General features: G+C 47.1%; 1 protein-coding gene across 3 annotated transcripts in view; it reads left to right on the forward strand.

Moving 5' to 3' along the window:
• The window catches only part of LOC139381546 (adenosine kinase-like), a 285,897-nt gene that overhangs the window by 111,798 nt on the left and 158,416 nt on the right, over nucleotides 1-15,683 (forward strand). For all 3 annotated transcript variants that reach the window (XM_071125174.1, XM_071125172.1, XM_071125173.1), the window contains exons 5-6: nucleotides 829-1,001; nucleotides 3,175-3,283. In XM_071125174.1, the coding sequence (XP_070981275.1) occupies nucleotides 829-1,001; nucleotides 3,175-3,283 (282 nt within the window). The remainder of the gene's footprint in view (nucleotides 1-828; nucleotides 1,002-3,174; nucleotides 3,284-15,683) is intronic.

Below are 15,683 nucleotides of genomic sequence, written 5' to 3' on the forward strand. Positions count from 1 at the left end.
TAGGTGTTCGTGAGAGTCTCACCTTTCCACAGTGTGTATCCCAAACTGTTCGGACGCTACAGCCGATTTAGTGAGAAGAACGATTTTCGGGAAGCCTCATGGTCTGACAAAGACCGCTCTGTCACCATTCACCGCAGATGCTGAAGTGCGACATAGGCGAATGGAGTGGATTGAGACGCCTCCAAAAAACAGATCTCTAGCTTAAACTGACAGACTTTTATGGAGATGTTTGTATTATGCTGATTAGATTTTCGCGGTGTCACAGACATCAACCATAGGGGGTTAAGCAGATGCTTTTATTCAACGCGACTTAGTCATGCGTGCATACATTTGTTGTATGGGTGGCCCCAGCGGGAATTTAACCCACAACCCTTGGGGTTTTAAGTGCTATGTTCTACCACCGAGCAACACAGGTCAGTATACCTAATCTACTAATGTGTTCTCTCCTGTCTCCTCTGTAGTGGATAATGTACGGACAGTTTCTCTCCTGTCTCCTCTGTAGTGGATAATGTACTGACAGTTTCTCTCCTGTCTCCTCTGTAGTGGATAATGTACTGACAGTTTCTCTCCTGTCTCCTCTGTAGTGGATAATGTACTGACAGTTTCTCTCCTGTCTCCTCTGTTGTCGATAATGTACTGACAGTTTCTCTCCTGTCTCCTCTGTAGTGGATAATGTACTGACAGTTTCTCTCCTGTCTCCTCTGTAGTGGATAATGTACTGACCGATTCTTTCCCGTCTCCTCTGTTGTCGATAATGTACTGACAGTTTCTCTCCTGTCTCGCCTGTAGTGGATAACGTGCTGACAGTTCCTTTCCTTTCTCCTCTAGTGGATGATCCAGACGCCTCACAAGGTGGCCACGTTCTTTGGCTGCATCGGGACGGACCACTTTGGAGAGATCCTGAAACAGAAGGCTGAGGAAGCCCATGTAGACGCTCGCTATTACCAACAGACCCAGGAGCCAACAGGAACCTGCGCTGCCTGCATCACCGGGGACAACAGGTCAGGCCTCGTCCAATCAGCTCTAAGCTAAGCAACACCGGTTGCATCCCAATAATCTCCTTCTCCGGAAGTGTGCCTGTGTTCACTTCCCGTCATGGATTTGACTGGTATGGAAACTCCCTCCCTCTAGCTCATGCCTACACCAATGCTTTTAAATTAAGTGGGGAGAAGTGAACTAGTGCACACTTCAGGAGGAAGGAGCGAGAACCTGGTGTAAGTCCCAATTATCTGTCCCCCAAGAGTAATTTCGGTTCATTTGAAGTTCGTAGAGTCGTTAAATGGTGACGGCTCATCATGCGTAAATGCTAGTTGGTCGTCTTTCATCAAAGGAAAGCACTTACTGTACATTCCTTCCACTTTAGTAGAACCTTGCAGCCCCAGTGACTCGTCTTGTCACCCATCTACAGTACAGGCTCAGGCTGACACTGAGGATGCAGCCCAAATGGCACCCTATTCCTTACGTAGTGCACTACTTTTGATCACAACCCCTCCTGGCCCTGTTCAAAAGTGCTGCACTATATAGGGAATAGGGTGCCATTTGGGACGCAACACAGGAGGGTAGATGCAACACTAGGGCGACAGGTAGCCTAGCGCTTAGACCGTTGGGCCAGTAACCGAATGGTTGGTAGTTTGAATCCACGAGCCGATTGCTCCAGGGTCGCCTTTGATAATGGCTGACCATGGAAAAACATTTTTACACCTGCATATAATACGCACTTGTACATGTGTGAAACAGGACAAATATAAGCAAATTATATTATTATTATTAGATGTATTTGGATCTCTCTCCTCACCTGTCAGACCTCTTGTGTGTGTGTCAGTCAGACCCCTCCTGTCTGTCAGTAGTATTGATCCTCAGACTGTCAACCGCTTCTCACGCTGCTGTCATCATCAACACGTCTCACATACACAGCAGAGGACACCCACATGCACACACACACAGGGCCAGGTGTGGATCAATAAGTCCTCAGTAAAGACTCAGTCTGTCTGGCCTTTCATCTCCCGCTACTGGAGGTGTCACTCACTGTGTGTTTGTGTGTTTGTGTTAGTCTCTAGCGGCTGGCCTGCCCTGTCGGCCTGGCAGACATGCCCAGTGAACGAGCTCTCTTAGTGGGGCTTGTTTGATGTGAGCTCTGACACCTGAAAAGGTCAGTCTGTGTGCTTCAGGAGAGGTGCCCTGTAATATGTCTTCCAGGTGTTTAACAGACAGCTCAGGAGGCCAGGTTTAAGGTCACGGCAGGGCTGGGTTATGAGGGAGATTCCAGCCAGTCAGTGTGTAATAACCTCTGCTTTGATTAGGCTTGCCAATCTCGCTCTTCAGAAACTGCATCATATGGTATTTTCCTCTAACACACACCTCTGTAGCTCCCTTGTCCTCCACGGCTCAATGCAATGCCAGGATAGTGAGTATGATTCCCAGGACCCCTACAACCCCTACATAAAAATGCCTCTGTCTCAGTATCACCTCCAGTATCTCACAACAGATGAGGTGAAGACTGTGGTTGCATCTGAAATGGCAACCTATTTCCCTACATAGTGTACTACTTTTGACCTTATGGGCTCTTGTTAAAAATAGTGCACTACATAGGCCGGGGATAGGGCATAATTTCAGATTGAATGGGGCCTGAGTATTAGTAAAAAAACGTTTAAGAGGTAACATGATAATGTTACATTATTTCAGGCAGAACCTTTGTTCACGGTTAACCTTGAATGTGTTTAATCCCATTCTCTGTTGGAGACCAGTGTCTCTGTCTGCATCCCAAATGGCACCCTATTCCCTAAAGAGTGCACTACTTTTATCCAGTGCCCTATGGCCAGGTCAGACTGTCTCTGTGATAACCAATTTAAGTTTTTGATAACAGAAACTGTATTTATTTCACCTTGCACCTAACGTTCTACGCATTATCATCCTTTTACATCATGGGAGGAAAGTGTCTGGGCTATGTCCCAAATGGCACCCTATTCCCCCTATAGTGCATAACTTTTGACCAGCTTTGGTCAAACAGTGCACTATATAGGGAGGAATTTAGGTCGCAGCCTGGGTCTGATGCTGGTGTTTTGGGGATATTTTTGGAGTTGGGAATGAAGATGGATGATTGGCGAGCGGGCCATGTGATTTATGGGCTGTGTCTGTTCAGGTCCCTTTTGTGATTTATGGGCTGTGTCTGTGCAGGTCCTTGGTTGCTAACCTGGCAGCAGCAAACTGCTACAACAAGGAGAAACACCTGGATCTGGATGGCAACTGGGAGCTGGTTGAGAAAGCCAAGGTCTATTATATAGCGGTAAGTGACAAAAAAAGTGATTAAAATCACTCTACATTCAAATGACTCTAGTCTCCACATTCAACGCGCACGCATGAGCGCACACATCACATTTGAGTCATTTAGCAGACGCTCTTATCCAGAGCGACTTACAGTTACGCTCTTAAGATAGCTAGCTGGGACAAACCCATATGTTAAGATAGCTAGGTGGGACAACCCCATATGTTAAGATAGCTAGCTGGGACTACCCCATATGTTAAGATAGCTAGGTGGGACAACCCCATATGTTAAGATAGCTAGGTGGGACAACCCCATATGTTAAGATAGCTAGGTGGGACAACCCCATATGTTAAGATAGCTAGGTGGGACAACCCCATATGTTAAGATAGCTAGGTGGGACAACCCCATATGTTAAGATAGCTATCTGGGACTACCCCATATGTTAAGATAGCTAGCTGGGACAACCCCATATGTCATAGTAAATACATTTTTCCTCAAAGCTATCAGCAAAGTCAGTGCTAGTAAGGGGGAAAAAATAATAATTTAAGATATTCTTTGAAGAGGTAGGGTAGGTTCGGTTGACCTAGCTTCAGGGGGAAGCTGGTTCCACCACTTGGGTGCCAGGACAGAGAAGAGCTTGGACTGGGCTGAGAGGGAGCTGCCCTCCCATAGGGCCAAGAGACCAGAGGTGGCAGAATGGAGTACTCGGGTTGGGGTTTGAACTTAGCCTGAAAGTAGGAAGGGCAGTTCCTCTTGCTGCTCCGTAGGCAAGTACCATGGTCTTGCAGTGGATACGAGCTTCAACTGGAAGCCAGTGGAGTGTGGGGAGGAGCGGGGTGACATGGGAGAACTTGAGAAGGTAGAACCCCCATTGGCTGCAGGGTTTTGGATAAGTTGCTAGGGTTTGATGGCACAAGCTGGGTGCACAGCCAACAGCGAGATCAAGTTTCAACGGCACATGCACAAATACAGTGAAAGTCTTTTCTTGCAAGCTCTGAACCCAACAATGCAATAATCAATAACAATGTAATACTAAAAATAACAAGGTAAAACAAAAACACATGAGAAAATAAATAAGAAAACGATATAGTAAGTAAGCATACTATATACAGGGTCAGTTCCACTACCATATTTACAATGCAAGAGTCATTTTAAATAGAGTTGCAGTAGTCCAGACGGGCGATGACAAATGCCTGGATTAGGACCTATGTTGCGTCCTGTGTGAGGTAGTCATACTCTACGGATGTTGTATAGCATGAACCTGTAGGAGCAAGTCACTGCTTTGATGTTTGCCAAGAACGACAGGGTTTTTGTTTTCCAGGGTCACTCCAAGGTTCTTTGCACTCTGTGAGGGGCCCACCATGGAGTTGTCAACTGAGAGGCCATCCCCGGGAGGAAGAGCAGCTCTGTCTTGTAATGGTTGAGCTTGAGGTGGTGGGCTGACATTCAAGATGAGATATCTACCAGGCACGCAGAGATGCATGTCACCACCTGGATGTCAGAAGGGGGTAACGAGAACAGTAGTTGAGTATCATCTGCATAGCAATGATAGGAGCGACCGTGTGAGGATATGACGGAGCCGAGTGACTTGGTGCATAGAGAGAAGAGGAGAGGGCCTAGAACCGAGCCTTGGGGGACATAAGTAGTGAGAGTACGTGCGCAAACACAGATCCTCTCCAATTCACCTGGTAGGAGCGGCCTGCCAGGTAGGATGCAATCCAAGCGTGTGCAGAGCCTGAGGTACCAGCCCTTGGTGGGTGGAGAGGAGGATCTGATGGTTCACTGTGTTGAAGGCAATGGATATATCTAGGAGAATGAGAACAGAGGAGAGGGAGTCCGCTTTGGAAGTGTGGAGAGCCTCCATGACACAGAGAAGAGCAGTCTTGGTTGAGTGACCCATCTTGAAGCCTGGTTAGTTCAAGAAGATTGTTATGAGGAAGATGGCGAGAGAGTTGGTCAGAGACAGAACATTTAAGTGTTTTGGAGAGAAACGAAAAATGGGATACAAATTTATAGTTTTTGATGTCTGAGGTGTCGAGTGTTGGTTTCTCAAGGAGGGGAGCAACTCTGGGCATTTTGAAGTCAGAGGGGATGCAGCCAGTTGTCAGGGATGACCAGATGCTCTTGGACTATGAGCGAAAAACATATTCAGGTAAAGAGAGAGCAGCTGGGGTAGCAATGTTCTCTGGTGTGATACATGTCTCTCAGGGCCAGAAAGTGTAGGGACTGAAGGGCAGCATAGGTTGAGATGAAATCTGCGTTGGTGACCGTAGATCTGCGGTTCCAAACACTGCCGGAGACCAGAAATTCCATATGGGTTTTGTGCGCAGGGTACACTAAATTAGAAGGGTTGCAGCCAAGGGGTGGGGAGCGAACAGGTATAGAAAACACGCACATAGTTGACAAAGCTACAAAAGAGAAAAATTAGATCTGAAAATAACTAGGTAATACTTAAGTGAGAGAGTGGTGTGGCGCCTTCCTCTCATAACAGAACCTTCTTTGTTTCGGCAACACGACTGTCGCTGGGAAAACAGGGGAGACTGAAGTACTAACTCTAATTGCTGATTGCCTAGCAGAGGTGAAGAGCACACCTCCCTGTACTAATTGCTGATTGCCTAGGAGAGGTGAAACCACTCCCCCTTCAATACAGCCACTGATTACGAAAACAACAACAGTCCCAAATTGCCCTGCCAGTTAATCCTGGTTGAGGTGTCAACAATCATCTGCATGTTATGAGCAGTCAGCAGTTCACACACCAAGTAGGCTACTGGGAAGACAGGCATCACTTAAAGTAGATGGCCCTAGCTAGCAAAAAGACAGTACTAGACAACAGATAAAGGCAAAAATGATACGTATCACTCCTGGAGAGATCACGAATCCTCTAGCTATAGAATGAAACACACACACACACACACACTTTCTCCCATTGCCAGAAGAGAACAAAACGTTAAGAGGGCCTTTGTAGAAAGGAAACAAACCCCTTGGCGTTCCACAGTCATTGTCAAAGTGTTCATTTGTCTTCTTTTGTTGAGGCAGATGAGCTTACAGTAGCTCACCTATTCAAATAATACCACTCAAGGCTTCCTATTCTCCTTGTGCATCTGTGTGTGACGGTTTAAAGTCAATGTGAAGTTGTTGTGCATGTTATGTGTTCATTCCATCGATATTGTAGCCAACAGGTGCTGCAGAAGTATGACGATTGATTATCCCAGTTTATACCCCCCCCCCCCCCCCCACACACACACTAAAGTAATGTCTTGACTTACTAGAGGTAGGCGGGTAGAATGGCCAGCGGTGCTCGTGTTTCCCTTTTTAGGATTAGATTTAATTCCAGTGGATGAACTTCCTCTCTGATCTCACATCTAGATGATAGCCCTAAAATCACCCTGCATTCCATGTCTTTAAACAGTCCATTATCTACATAAATCAACTTTATAGCCTGACCCGCACCTTCTCTTGTTTTACTGTTATTTTGTTCCAAATTCACCCCAGGCCCCAACTCCACATTGCCATGCCACTATTAACGGTGTGATGCCGTTAACTTGAGAATATTGTGGTCGAATGAACTATACAAGTTTCTTTGTAATTACTTCACTCAGTCAAAAAACAGAAACCGAAGGAATAGTAAACTACATCACACTGTCAAAGTGTAATTTCACTCTGTCATTCAGAGATTGTATGATCTTATTTTAGGCTCTGATTAGCATTAGCAAACACAGCACATCCGCTGCAAATTGGCAGATATATATTTTTGTGCCACATCCGACAGTTCCGACAGTGTCAAGCAGGGAAACTCTTCCCTCTGCAGAATTGGAGAGAAAGAAGGTCCTCTGCCATTTGGGACTCCCTCAGTTGCTGCTGAGAATCTCAACACGACGGAATCGGAATACGGCATCTCGGAATCCCTCTCGGGCCTCTTTGTCAAAACATGGGATCGTTCTCTTTGTTAGAGTCCAATTGGCACTTCCAAAGGACTTATCCAGATCCACAGCCATTGGCACCTAATGCTGTGTGTCTGTGTTCCAAATGGAACCCTGTTCCTTATATAGTGCACTCTTTTTGACCATAACCCTAACCAATGAACAGCATCAGAACACAATGCTGCCACCATGTATTAATGTGCTTTGTTGATTTCCATCAAATGACTGACTCTGTCCTGTGTTGGTATGCACAGTCTGATTACGCTCTAATCTGTCAATCAGATTATTGAGCTGTCTTTACGAATGCTTTCCTGATTGACTTTCACCCTAGTTAGGTGACGGCTCCAGCCTGGTCCTTACTTTCTTCCTGAACTGTTTGTGTGTGTGTGTGTGTGGACGTGTTTAACTATACTTGTGGGGACCAGATTGTTATAATTGTTTGACCAACAGAGGACATTTTGTTGGTCCCCACAAGGTCAAATGCTATTTGTAGGGAGTTTAGGGTTAAGGTTAGAATTAGTGTTAGTTAGAGTTACAAGCTAGGGTTAGTTTTAGGGTTTGGGTTAGAAGCTAGGTTTAGGGTTAAGGTTAGGGTTAAGGAAAATAAGATTTTGAATGGGACTGAATTGTGTGTCCCCACAAGGTTAGTCATACAAGACTGTGTGTGTGTGTGTGTGTGTGTGTGTGTGTGTGTGTGTGTGTGTGTGTGTGTGTGTGTGTGTGTGTGTGTGTGTGTGTGTGTGTGTGTGTGTGTGTGTGTGTGTTAAAGAGGTGATTGATGATTCTTGGCAGAGGTTCTCAAGGTGCCTGCTACTATGTGGTGTGATTGGATGAAAACATAATTATTAGAGGGCTCCTAAAGCCAATCTGGCTCCTACACCAGCCCATCCAGCAGCAGGGCCACACACACACACACACACACACACACACAGAGAAAGAAACACATGCACACACAGTGGCAGACGCTGAGCAGGGAAGGAGGGAATGAGAGAAGAGGGGAAGGGGGGGTATGTGGGAGTGACTGCCATTCCTCACAAAGAGAGAGCCTGTGTTGAACTCCAGCCAGATGTTTGGTGGCAGACTTTCTGTTGCTAGGAAAGCTGCGTCCTTGGGCATATCACTGCACAAAAAGCAATAACAAAAGCAGAGGGAAAGAAGAGCTGGATAAACGGATGGAAGGGAATGGATGAGAAGGGGATGTCTTTTTCATGTTTTGAATATCAACGGTGACGTGGCAGCGAACTGTGTTGCTTTTGACAGTTATTGTTGTTTTTACCAAAGCTAGTGTTCCAGCATCAAAAATGGAGGCATGCTGTATTGTGTGGGTGGGAAGGAGATGAAGCGCTCTAGATGATTGACTGTAATTTAAGGGGGTGGGGGGGTGCCCCCCTTCCCTTTATGGATATCTCTCTCTCTCTCTCTCTCTCTCTCTCTCTCTCTCTCTCTCTCTCTCTCTCTCTCTCTCTCTCTCTCATACTCACTCACTCACTCACACTATACACACACATCTGCAGCACAGCATACCACGGTCTTGTTTTTGTTACCATTGAGGGGTGTACCCTGTAATGTGAACTCTCACTTCTTCACACATCTTCCATGATGCCACATTGAATTAACCTATGCTTTTACTTCCTTTAGCCAATAAAACACTCACACACATAATAAAGAGCCCTGGTCTAAAACCATTTACACCCAGGAAACCAACTCTATTTTCTCATTAAGCTTGATCCAAATAAAACCAGAGCATTGTAATTGCGAAATGAAAAAGAGACGTGTGTGTGAAACAACTGACTATGAAAAGGCCTGTTAATGACTTGGTGCAGATGGTCAGAAACAACCCCAGGATACAAGAAACGCTTTCACCATGCCAACCAGTCTGATCGGGAGAACTCACTGCCCAATGAGAAATTAGCTAGGTCATGCTCCCTCTCACAGACATGGAACCCTTCCATCCCAGACAGCTCCCTAACCCAGCCAACACCTTCCCCTATGGTAGCCACACCCAGGCAGATTTGGGTTCAAATAGTATGAAATCTTTCAAATATGTTTGTTTGAACCTTTCTGAAAAGCCAGTTGGATGGGGTTTACACATTTTAGACTATTCTATTGGTTTCCATTGTGCCATGTGAGTTCAATGAAGCACACCTAGAGTATTTGAAGGATTTTAAATACCATTTAAACCCATGTCTGAAACCAGGTTATTGAGCCTGCTTAAGCAGCCCTGCAACCTGAAATATTGCCACACTCCGTTAACATGAGCACATTGCAGATAGATAGCAGATAGATAGCAGATAGATAGCAGATAGATAGCGTTCAATGGCAGCTGTGTCTCTTTGCCCTGACTGCAGAGGGGAAGCTGAGATGAGCTACAGTCACTGAAGCATCATGTCTATGCAAGCAAATAGAAAGGGACGGAAGGGAGGAGGGATGGAGAGGATAAGGGAGGGGGAGAGCAAAAAATAAAATAATGCGCAACACTAGCTGCTGGCACCACAAGCAGGCACGTCAGCCTGCTACACCCCAGAGTGGCGCATGCACACACACACTCACACACACCTGCTCTGCCCCGCCAGCCCCTGCAATTTTCTGCCAAAAAGCGAAGGGAGCGGCTCCCCACACCACTAACTGACACCTTATCAGCCAACCAACGACTTATTAGCATAGAGGTGACTGCGGCTAACACTCCGCTCTGTCCTCTGCCCTTTCCTCTCCCATCTGTCCTCTCCTTTCCTTCTCTGTCCTCTCCTTTCCTCCTCTGTCCTCTCCTTTCCTCCTCTGTCCTCTCCTCCTCTGTCCTCTCCTCCTCTGTCCTCTCCTCCTCTGTCCTCTCCTCGTCCTCTGCTTACAGGACACGCCACACTGTCCTCACCCTGACCTTGAGCCACGGAGGGAGGAAGAGTCTCCTCCCCTTTCCCTCTTCCCTGCCACTGTCCTTCCCCATAGCCAGTGAGGGGTCACGAGGCTGAACGCAGGCAGGGGATGAAGGGAAAGGGGAAAGAGGGGAAAAACTGGCAGCTTCCCCCTTTGTCTGCAGGCGATCGGTTACAGTGTTGCTTCCCAGTGAAATGTAATCTCCACTGCATTTACATGCCAAGTTTGACTTCTGGCAAGCCATATTAAATAGATTTGTAAATGCATTTCATCTTGATTAGGATCCATCCTCGAGGGATCAAAATGTTTTCCTTGCCTGTTTTTTTTGTCACCTGATGTTAAGCAGTGATGTGCAAATCTGCCTAGTGTTCTTTCAACAGACTTTTTTTAGGATATGATGGCGGTTTTAGGGGACAAAGGATGTTCCTAGCCAAGTCCTGTCTGTCCATCAACGACCGGTCAGCAGTGCTACCTACAGTATTCTGTCAGTGTCTCAGGCAAGAGAAAAGACATCATTACTCTGACACAAGACCTCTAGAGAGTGAGTCTGTGACCCAAATGGCAACCTATTCCCTATATAGTGGACGACTTTGGGCCAGGGCCCTCAGGTCAAAAGTAGTGCAGTAAATAGAGAATAGGGTGCAATTTGGGTCGCACTCTCACTCTCTAGAGGTCTTGTGTCACATTAATGATGTCTCTTCTCTTTATTACACAGCCATGTCTTTTGTGTGGAACAATGTAATTTCACATCTTTGTTTTGCTAATCAGATGGCATTTTATAATTGCCAACACTCATCTGATGAAAATGAATTCATAACTGTTCAATTACATCACCTTACTGGATCCTATTTATTTGTTATTGGTTTATTTATTTTTTCGTTCTTGCTTCCAATTATAGGATTTCAATCAGAGTTAATCAAGTGATAAGGGGTGTCCCGTTTAGTGTCTGTAGTCTTTTATAATTGCCAACAACTATATCTAGATTATTCCCTTGTATGTTAAATTGCTGTCACTATATTATTCCCTTATATTTTAATTATAAGGCCGGGTGGGTAGCCAACTAGATGTGCACTAGCACGCACACTAGGGCAACCGTAGCTATCTGTAGAGGTGCACCTGTCTAATTGAGTGGTAATGAGCTGTCTGCAGGGAAGGCTGGTGATTGGCTGATGAGCTGTCTAATTGAGCAGGGCAGACAGGTGATTGGCTCTCGGTGGGACTGCCAAGCCTGGCCTGCTGTAGTGGTCCGGAGGCCGGGTTATAGGGCTGGGGCCATGGGGTTTGGGCTGGGCCTGAGGCCGGGTTATAGGGCTGGGACCACGGGGTTTGGGCTGGGCCTGAGGCCAGATTATAGGGCTGGGGCCATGGGGTTTGGGCCGGGCCAGAGGCCAAGTTATAGGGCTGGGGCCATGGGGTTTGGGCTGGGCCTGAGGCCAGGTTATAGGGCTGGGGCCATGGGGTTTGGGCCGGGCCTGAGGCCAGGTTATAGGGCTGGGGCCATGGGGTTTGGGCCGGGCCAGAGGCCAAGTTATAGGGCTGGGGCCATGGGGTTTGGGCTGGGCCTGAGGCCAAGTTATAGGGCTGGGGGTTTGGGCTGGGCCTGATGCCAGGTTATAGGGCTGGGGCCATGGGGTTTGGGCTGGGCCTGAGGCCAAGTTATAGGGCTGGGGCCATGGGGTTTGGGCTGGGCCTGAGGCCAGGTTATAGGGCTGGGGTTTGGGCTGGGCCTGAGGCCAGGTTATAGGGCTGGGGCCATGGGGTTTGGGCTGGGCCTGAGGCCAGGTTATAGGGCTGGGGCCATGGGGTTTGGGCTGGGCCTGAGGCCAAGTTATAGGGCTGGGGGTTTGGGCTGGGCCTGATGCCAGGTTATAGGGCTGGGGCCATGGGGTTTGGGCTGGGCCTGAGGCCAAGTTATAGGGCTGGGGCCATGGGGTTTGGGCTGGGCCTGAGGCCAGGTTATAGGGCTGGGGTTTGGGCTGGGCCTGAGGCCAGGTTATAGGGCTGGGGCCATGGGGTTTGGGCTGGGCCTGAGGTCAGGTTATAGGGCTGGGGCCATGGGGTTTGGGCTGGGCCTGAGGCCAGGTTATAGGGCTGGGGCCATGGGGTTTGGGCTGGGCCTGAGGCCAAGTTATAGGGCTGGGGGTTTGGGCTGGGCCTGATGCCAGGTTATAGGGCTGGGGCCATGGGGTTTGGGCTGGGCCTGAGGCCAAGTTATAGGGCTGGGGCCATGGGGTTTGGGCTGGGCCTGAGGCCAGGTTATAGGGCTGGGGTTTGGGCTGGGCCTGAGGCCAGGTTATAGGGCTGGGGCCATGGGGTTTGGGCTGGGCCTGAGGTCAGGTTATAGGGCTGGGGCCATGGGGTTTGGGCTGGGCCTGAGGCCAGGTTATAGGGCTGGGGCCATGGGGTTTGGGCCGGGCCTGAGACTCCAGGCGCTATTGTTATGGAGGAAAGGAAAACCACTACGGCATAGTTCACACTCGCTGCTGCTGTTAAACCTACATATTATCCATTTTGAAATGGTTTTGCTCTGTATATTTTACAGAACATTTTTGTATGTTAAGTAAACACTCTCTTTGAGCTGGAAGCCTGTGGTGATCTGATTCTACTGTAGTAGTAGTACACTTCTAATTTAAACAACATTACAACAGGACAATAATTGCTTTAATCCACTGTATCTTGAGTAATTGCCTCGGGCGCCCAGTATTTGGCTGGTTGGCAGTCTTCCAGTCTGGACTCTATATTACTCCACCAATATGTTGTAACTTTCTCCTTTTACACCCACGTTACCTTGTAAAAACAGGTTTTATTTTTAAGCCAGGGAAAACACCAGGGCCTTTCAATCCCATAGTATTGTCGACATCTGCACAGTACTGGAAAGAGAAAAACTGTAAAAAAAATAAATAATAATAATAATCTGCTAGACCTGGCCTGTGTCCCAACAGGCACTCTATTCCCTATGTAGTGCACTACTTTTAGCCAGGGCCCACAGGGTTTGACAGTACAAGCTTTTTTGTTTTGCCTGGCTGCCAGTTCCTGATCTTCTAAGAACATAATTTGAAGAGTGGCCTCTGATGAAAATGAATTCATAACTGTTCAATTACATCACCTTACTGGATCCTATTTATTAGTTATTGGTTTATTTATTTTTTCATTTTTGCTTCCAATTATAGGATTTCAATCAGAGACAATCAAGTGATAAGGGGTGTCCCGTTTAGTGTCTGTAGTCTTTTATAATTGCCAACAACCATATCTAGATTACTCCTTGTATGTTAATTATGAGGCTGGATGGGTAGCCGACTAGATGTGCGCACACACACGCGCACACACACTGGGGCAGCCGTAGCTGTCTGTGGAGCTGCACCTGTCTAATTGAGACATAATGAGCTGTCTGCAGGGCAGTCTAGTGATTGGCTGATGAGCTGTCTAATTGAACAGGGCAGACAGGTGATTGGCGCTCAGTGGGACTGCCATGCCTAGACTCTAGAGTCTAGACAAGGGTTTATAGGCTGGAACCTGGCCTTTAGGGAGATTATCCAATTCCACTCTAGTCTAAGGCTGGGCCATGGGGTTTGGGCTGGTTCGTGGGGCTGAGCCTGGGGCCATGGGATTTGGGCTAGGGTCGTGGGGTTTGGGCTGGGCCTGGGGCCGGGTTATAGTTATAGTTACTATAGGCCTGAAGTGTGAGAGGAATGGGAGATGGAGGAATCCAGCAGTGCTGAGGCAGAGGGCTCATAGTGAGGACGTCTGGCTACTATTCTGAACTTTGTGTGCTGAGCTTTCTGGCACCCAGAGCTGCTGAGGCATCACCCAAGTGGTGATACACAGAGTGGAGGAGAAGGTGGAGAAGTCCAGGCGCTATAAGACTCCAGTGGCTATAAGACTCCAGTGGCTATAAGACTCCAGTGGCTGTAAGACTCCTGTGGCTATAAGACTCCAGTGGCTAGAAGACTCCAGTGGCTATAAGACTCCAGGCGCTATAAGACTCCAGGCGCTGTAAGACTCCAGGCACTATAAGACTCCAGTGGCTGTAAGACTCCAGTGGCTGTAAGACTCCAGTGGCTAGAAGACTCCAGTGGCTGTAAGACTCCTGTGGCTAGAAGACTCCAGTGGCAATAAGACCAGGCACTATAAGACTCCAGTGGCTATAAGACTCCAGTGGCTGTAAGACTCCAGGCGCTATAGGACTCCAGTGGCTATAAGACTCCAGGCACTATAAGACTCCAGTGGCTGTAAGACTCCAGGCGCTTTAAGACTCCAGTGGCTGTAAGACTCCAGGCACTATAAGACTCCAGTTGCTGTAAGACTACAGGCACTATAAGACTCCAGACGCTAGAAGACTCCAGTGGCAATAAGACCAGGCACTATAAGACTCCAGTGGCTATAAGACTCCAGTGGCTGTAAGACTCCAGGCGCTATAGGACTCCAGTGGCTATAAGACTCCAGGCACTATAAGACTCCAGTGGCTGTAAGACTCCAGGCGCTATAAGACTCCAGTGGCTGTAAGACTCCAGGCACTATAAGACTCCAGTTGCTGTAAGACTCCAGGCACTATAAGACTGCAGGCGCTATAAGACTCCAGGCACTATAAGACTCCAGGCACTATAAGACTCCAGTGGCTATAAGACTCCAGTGGCTATAAGACTCCAGTGGCTGTAAGACTCCAGGCACTATAAGACTCCAGACGCTATAAGACTCCAGTGGCTGTAAGACTCCAGGCGCTATAAGACTCCAGTGGCTGTAAGACTCCAGCCGCTATAAGACTCCAGTGGCTATAAGACTCCAGTGGCTGTAAGACTCCAGGCGCTGTAAGACTCCAGGCGCTATAAGACTCCAGGCGCTATAAGACTCCAGTGGCTGTAAGACTCCAGTGGCTATAAGACTCCAGTGGCTATAAGACTCCAGGTGCTGTAAGACTCCAGTGGCTATAACTCCACAAGATCATCAGCAGACTCCATCAACGTCATCTACCATCCTCTGTCAATCTCCATCCACTCAAGCATCAACTGACCCTCTCCATCTTTGGAGGATGCAGCTTTCAAAGACTTGGCCTCTATTGGTTGACCTGTCATGATATATTGCTTGTTTGCTTTTTGCTCTGGAAGTGCTTTCAGATTCTATGAAAGCGCTTTAGAAGTTGAATGAATTATTATTATTTGGGATGCATCTTTTTCTATGTGTGAAGTGCACTGGACAATACCAAGGATAACAAGGAATACCAAGGAATACCCTGGTTTAATTATATTCTAACTGGTGTACTTTGTTCCGATGTATGTTTATCAAAGCAGTGTATTATTGCATTCAGGAGGAAAATAATTACTACTGTAGAACTGGCATTCCAATTCAAATCAATGAGTGGTAATTGTATTTATATGGAGAAAGCTCTACATGTTGAATTAAAGCTAGAATTCTTAGTTGCTACATACATTTTTTGACTTATAAATTAATGATATATATCCATTGATTCTTGAAGATTATAACTTATAAATGTCTCATGAGCTTAGTTCAACTGTCACACTCCATGAGAACCCAAAATATACGTTTGTTTTAATCTGTTTTTAAACAAAGTAATTGTAAACAAACACTGTATAGCCTCAAAACATGGTTAAAACTATCATGTTGATGTCATGGAT

Source organism: Oncorhynchus clarkii, chromosome 23, assembly GCF_045791955.1.
Source record: "Oncorhynchus clarkii lewisi isolate Uvic-CL-2024 chromosome 23, UVic_Ocla_1.0, whole genome shotgun sequence".
Lineage (NCBI taxonomy): Eukaryota > Metazoa > Chordata > Actinopteri > Salmoniformes > Salmonidae > Oncorhynchus > Oncorhynchus clarkii.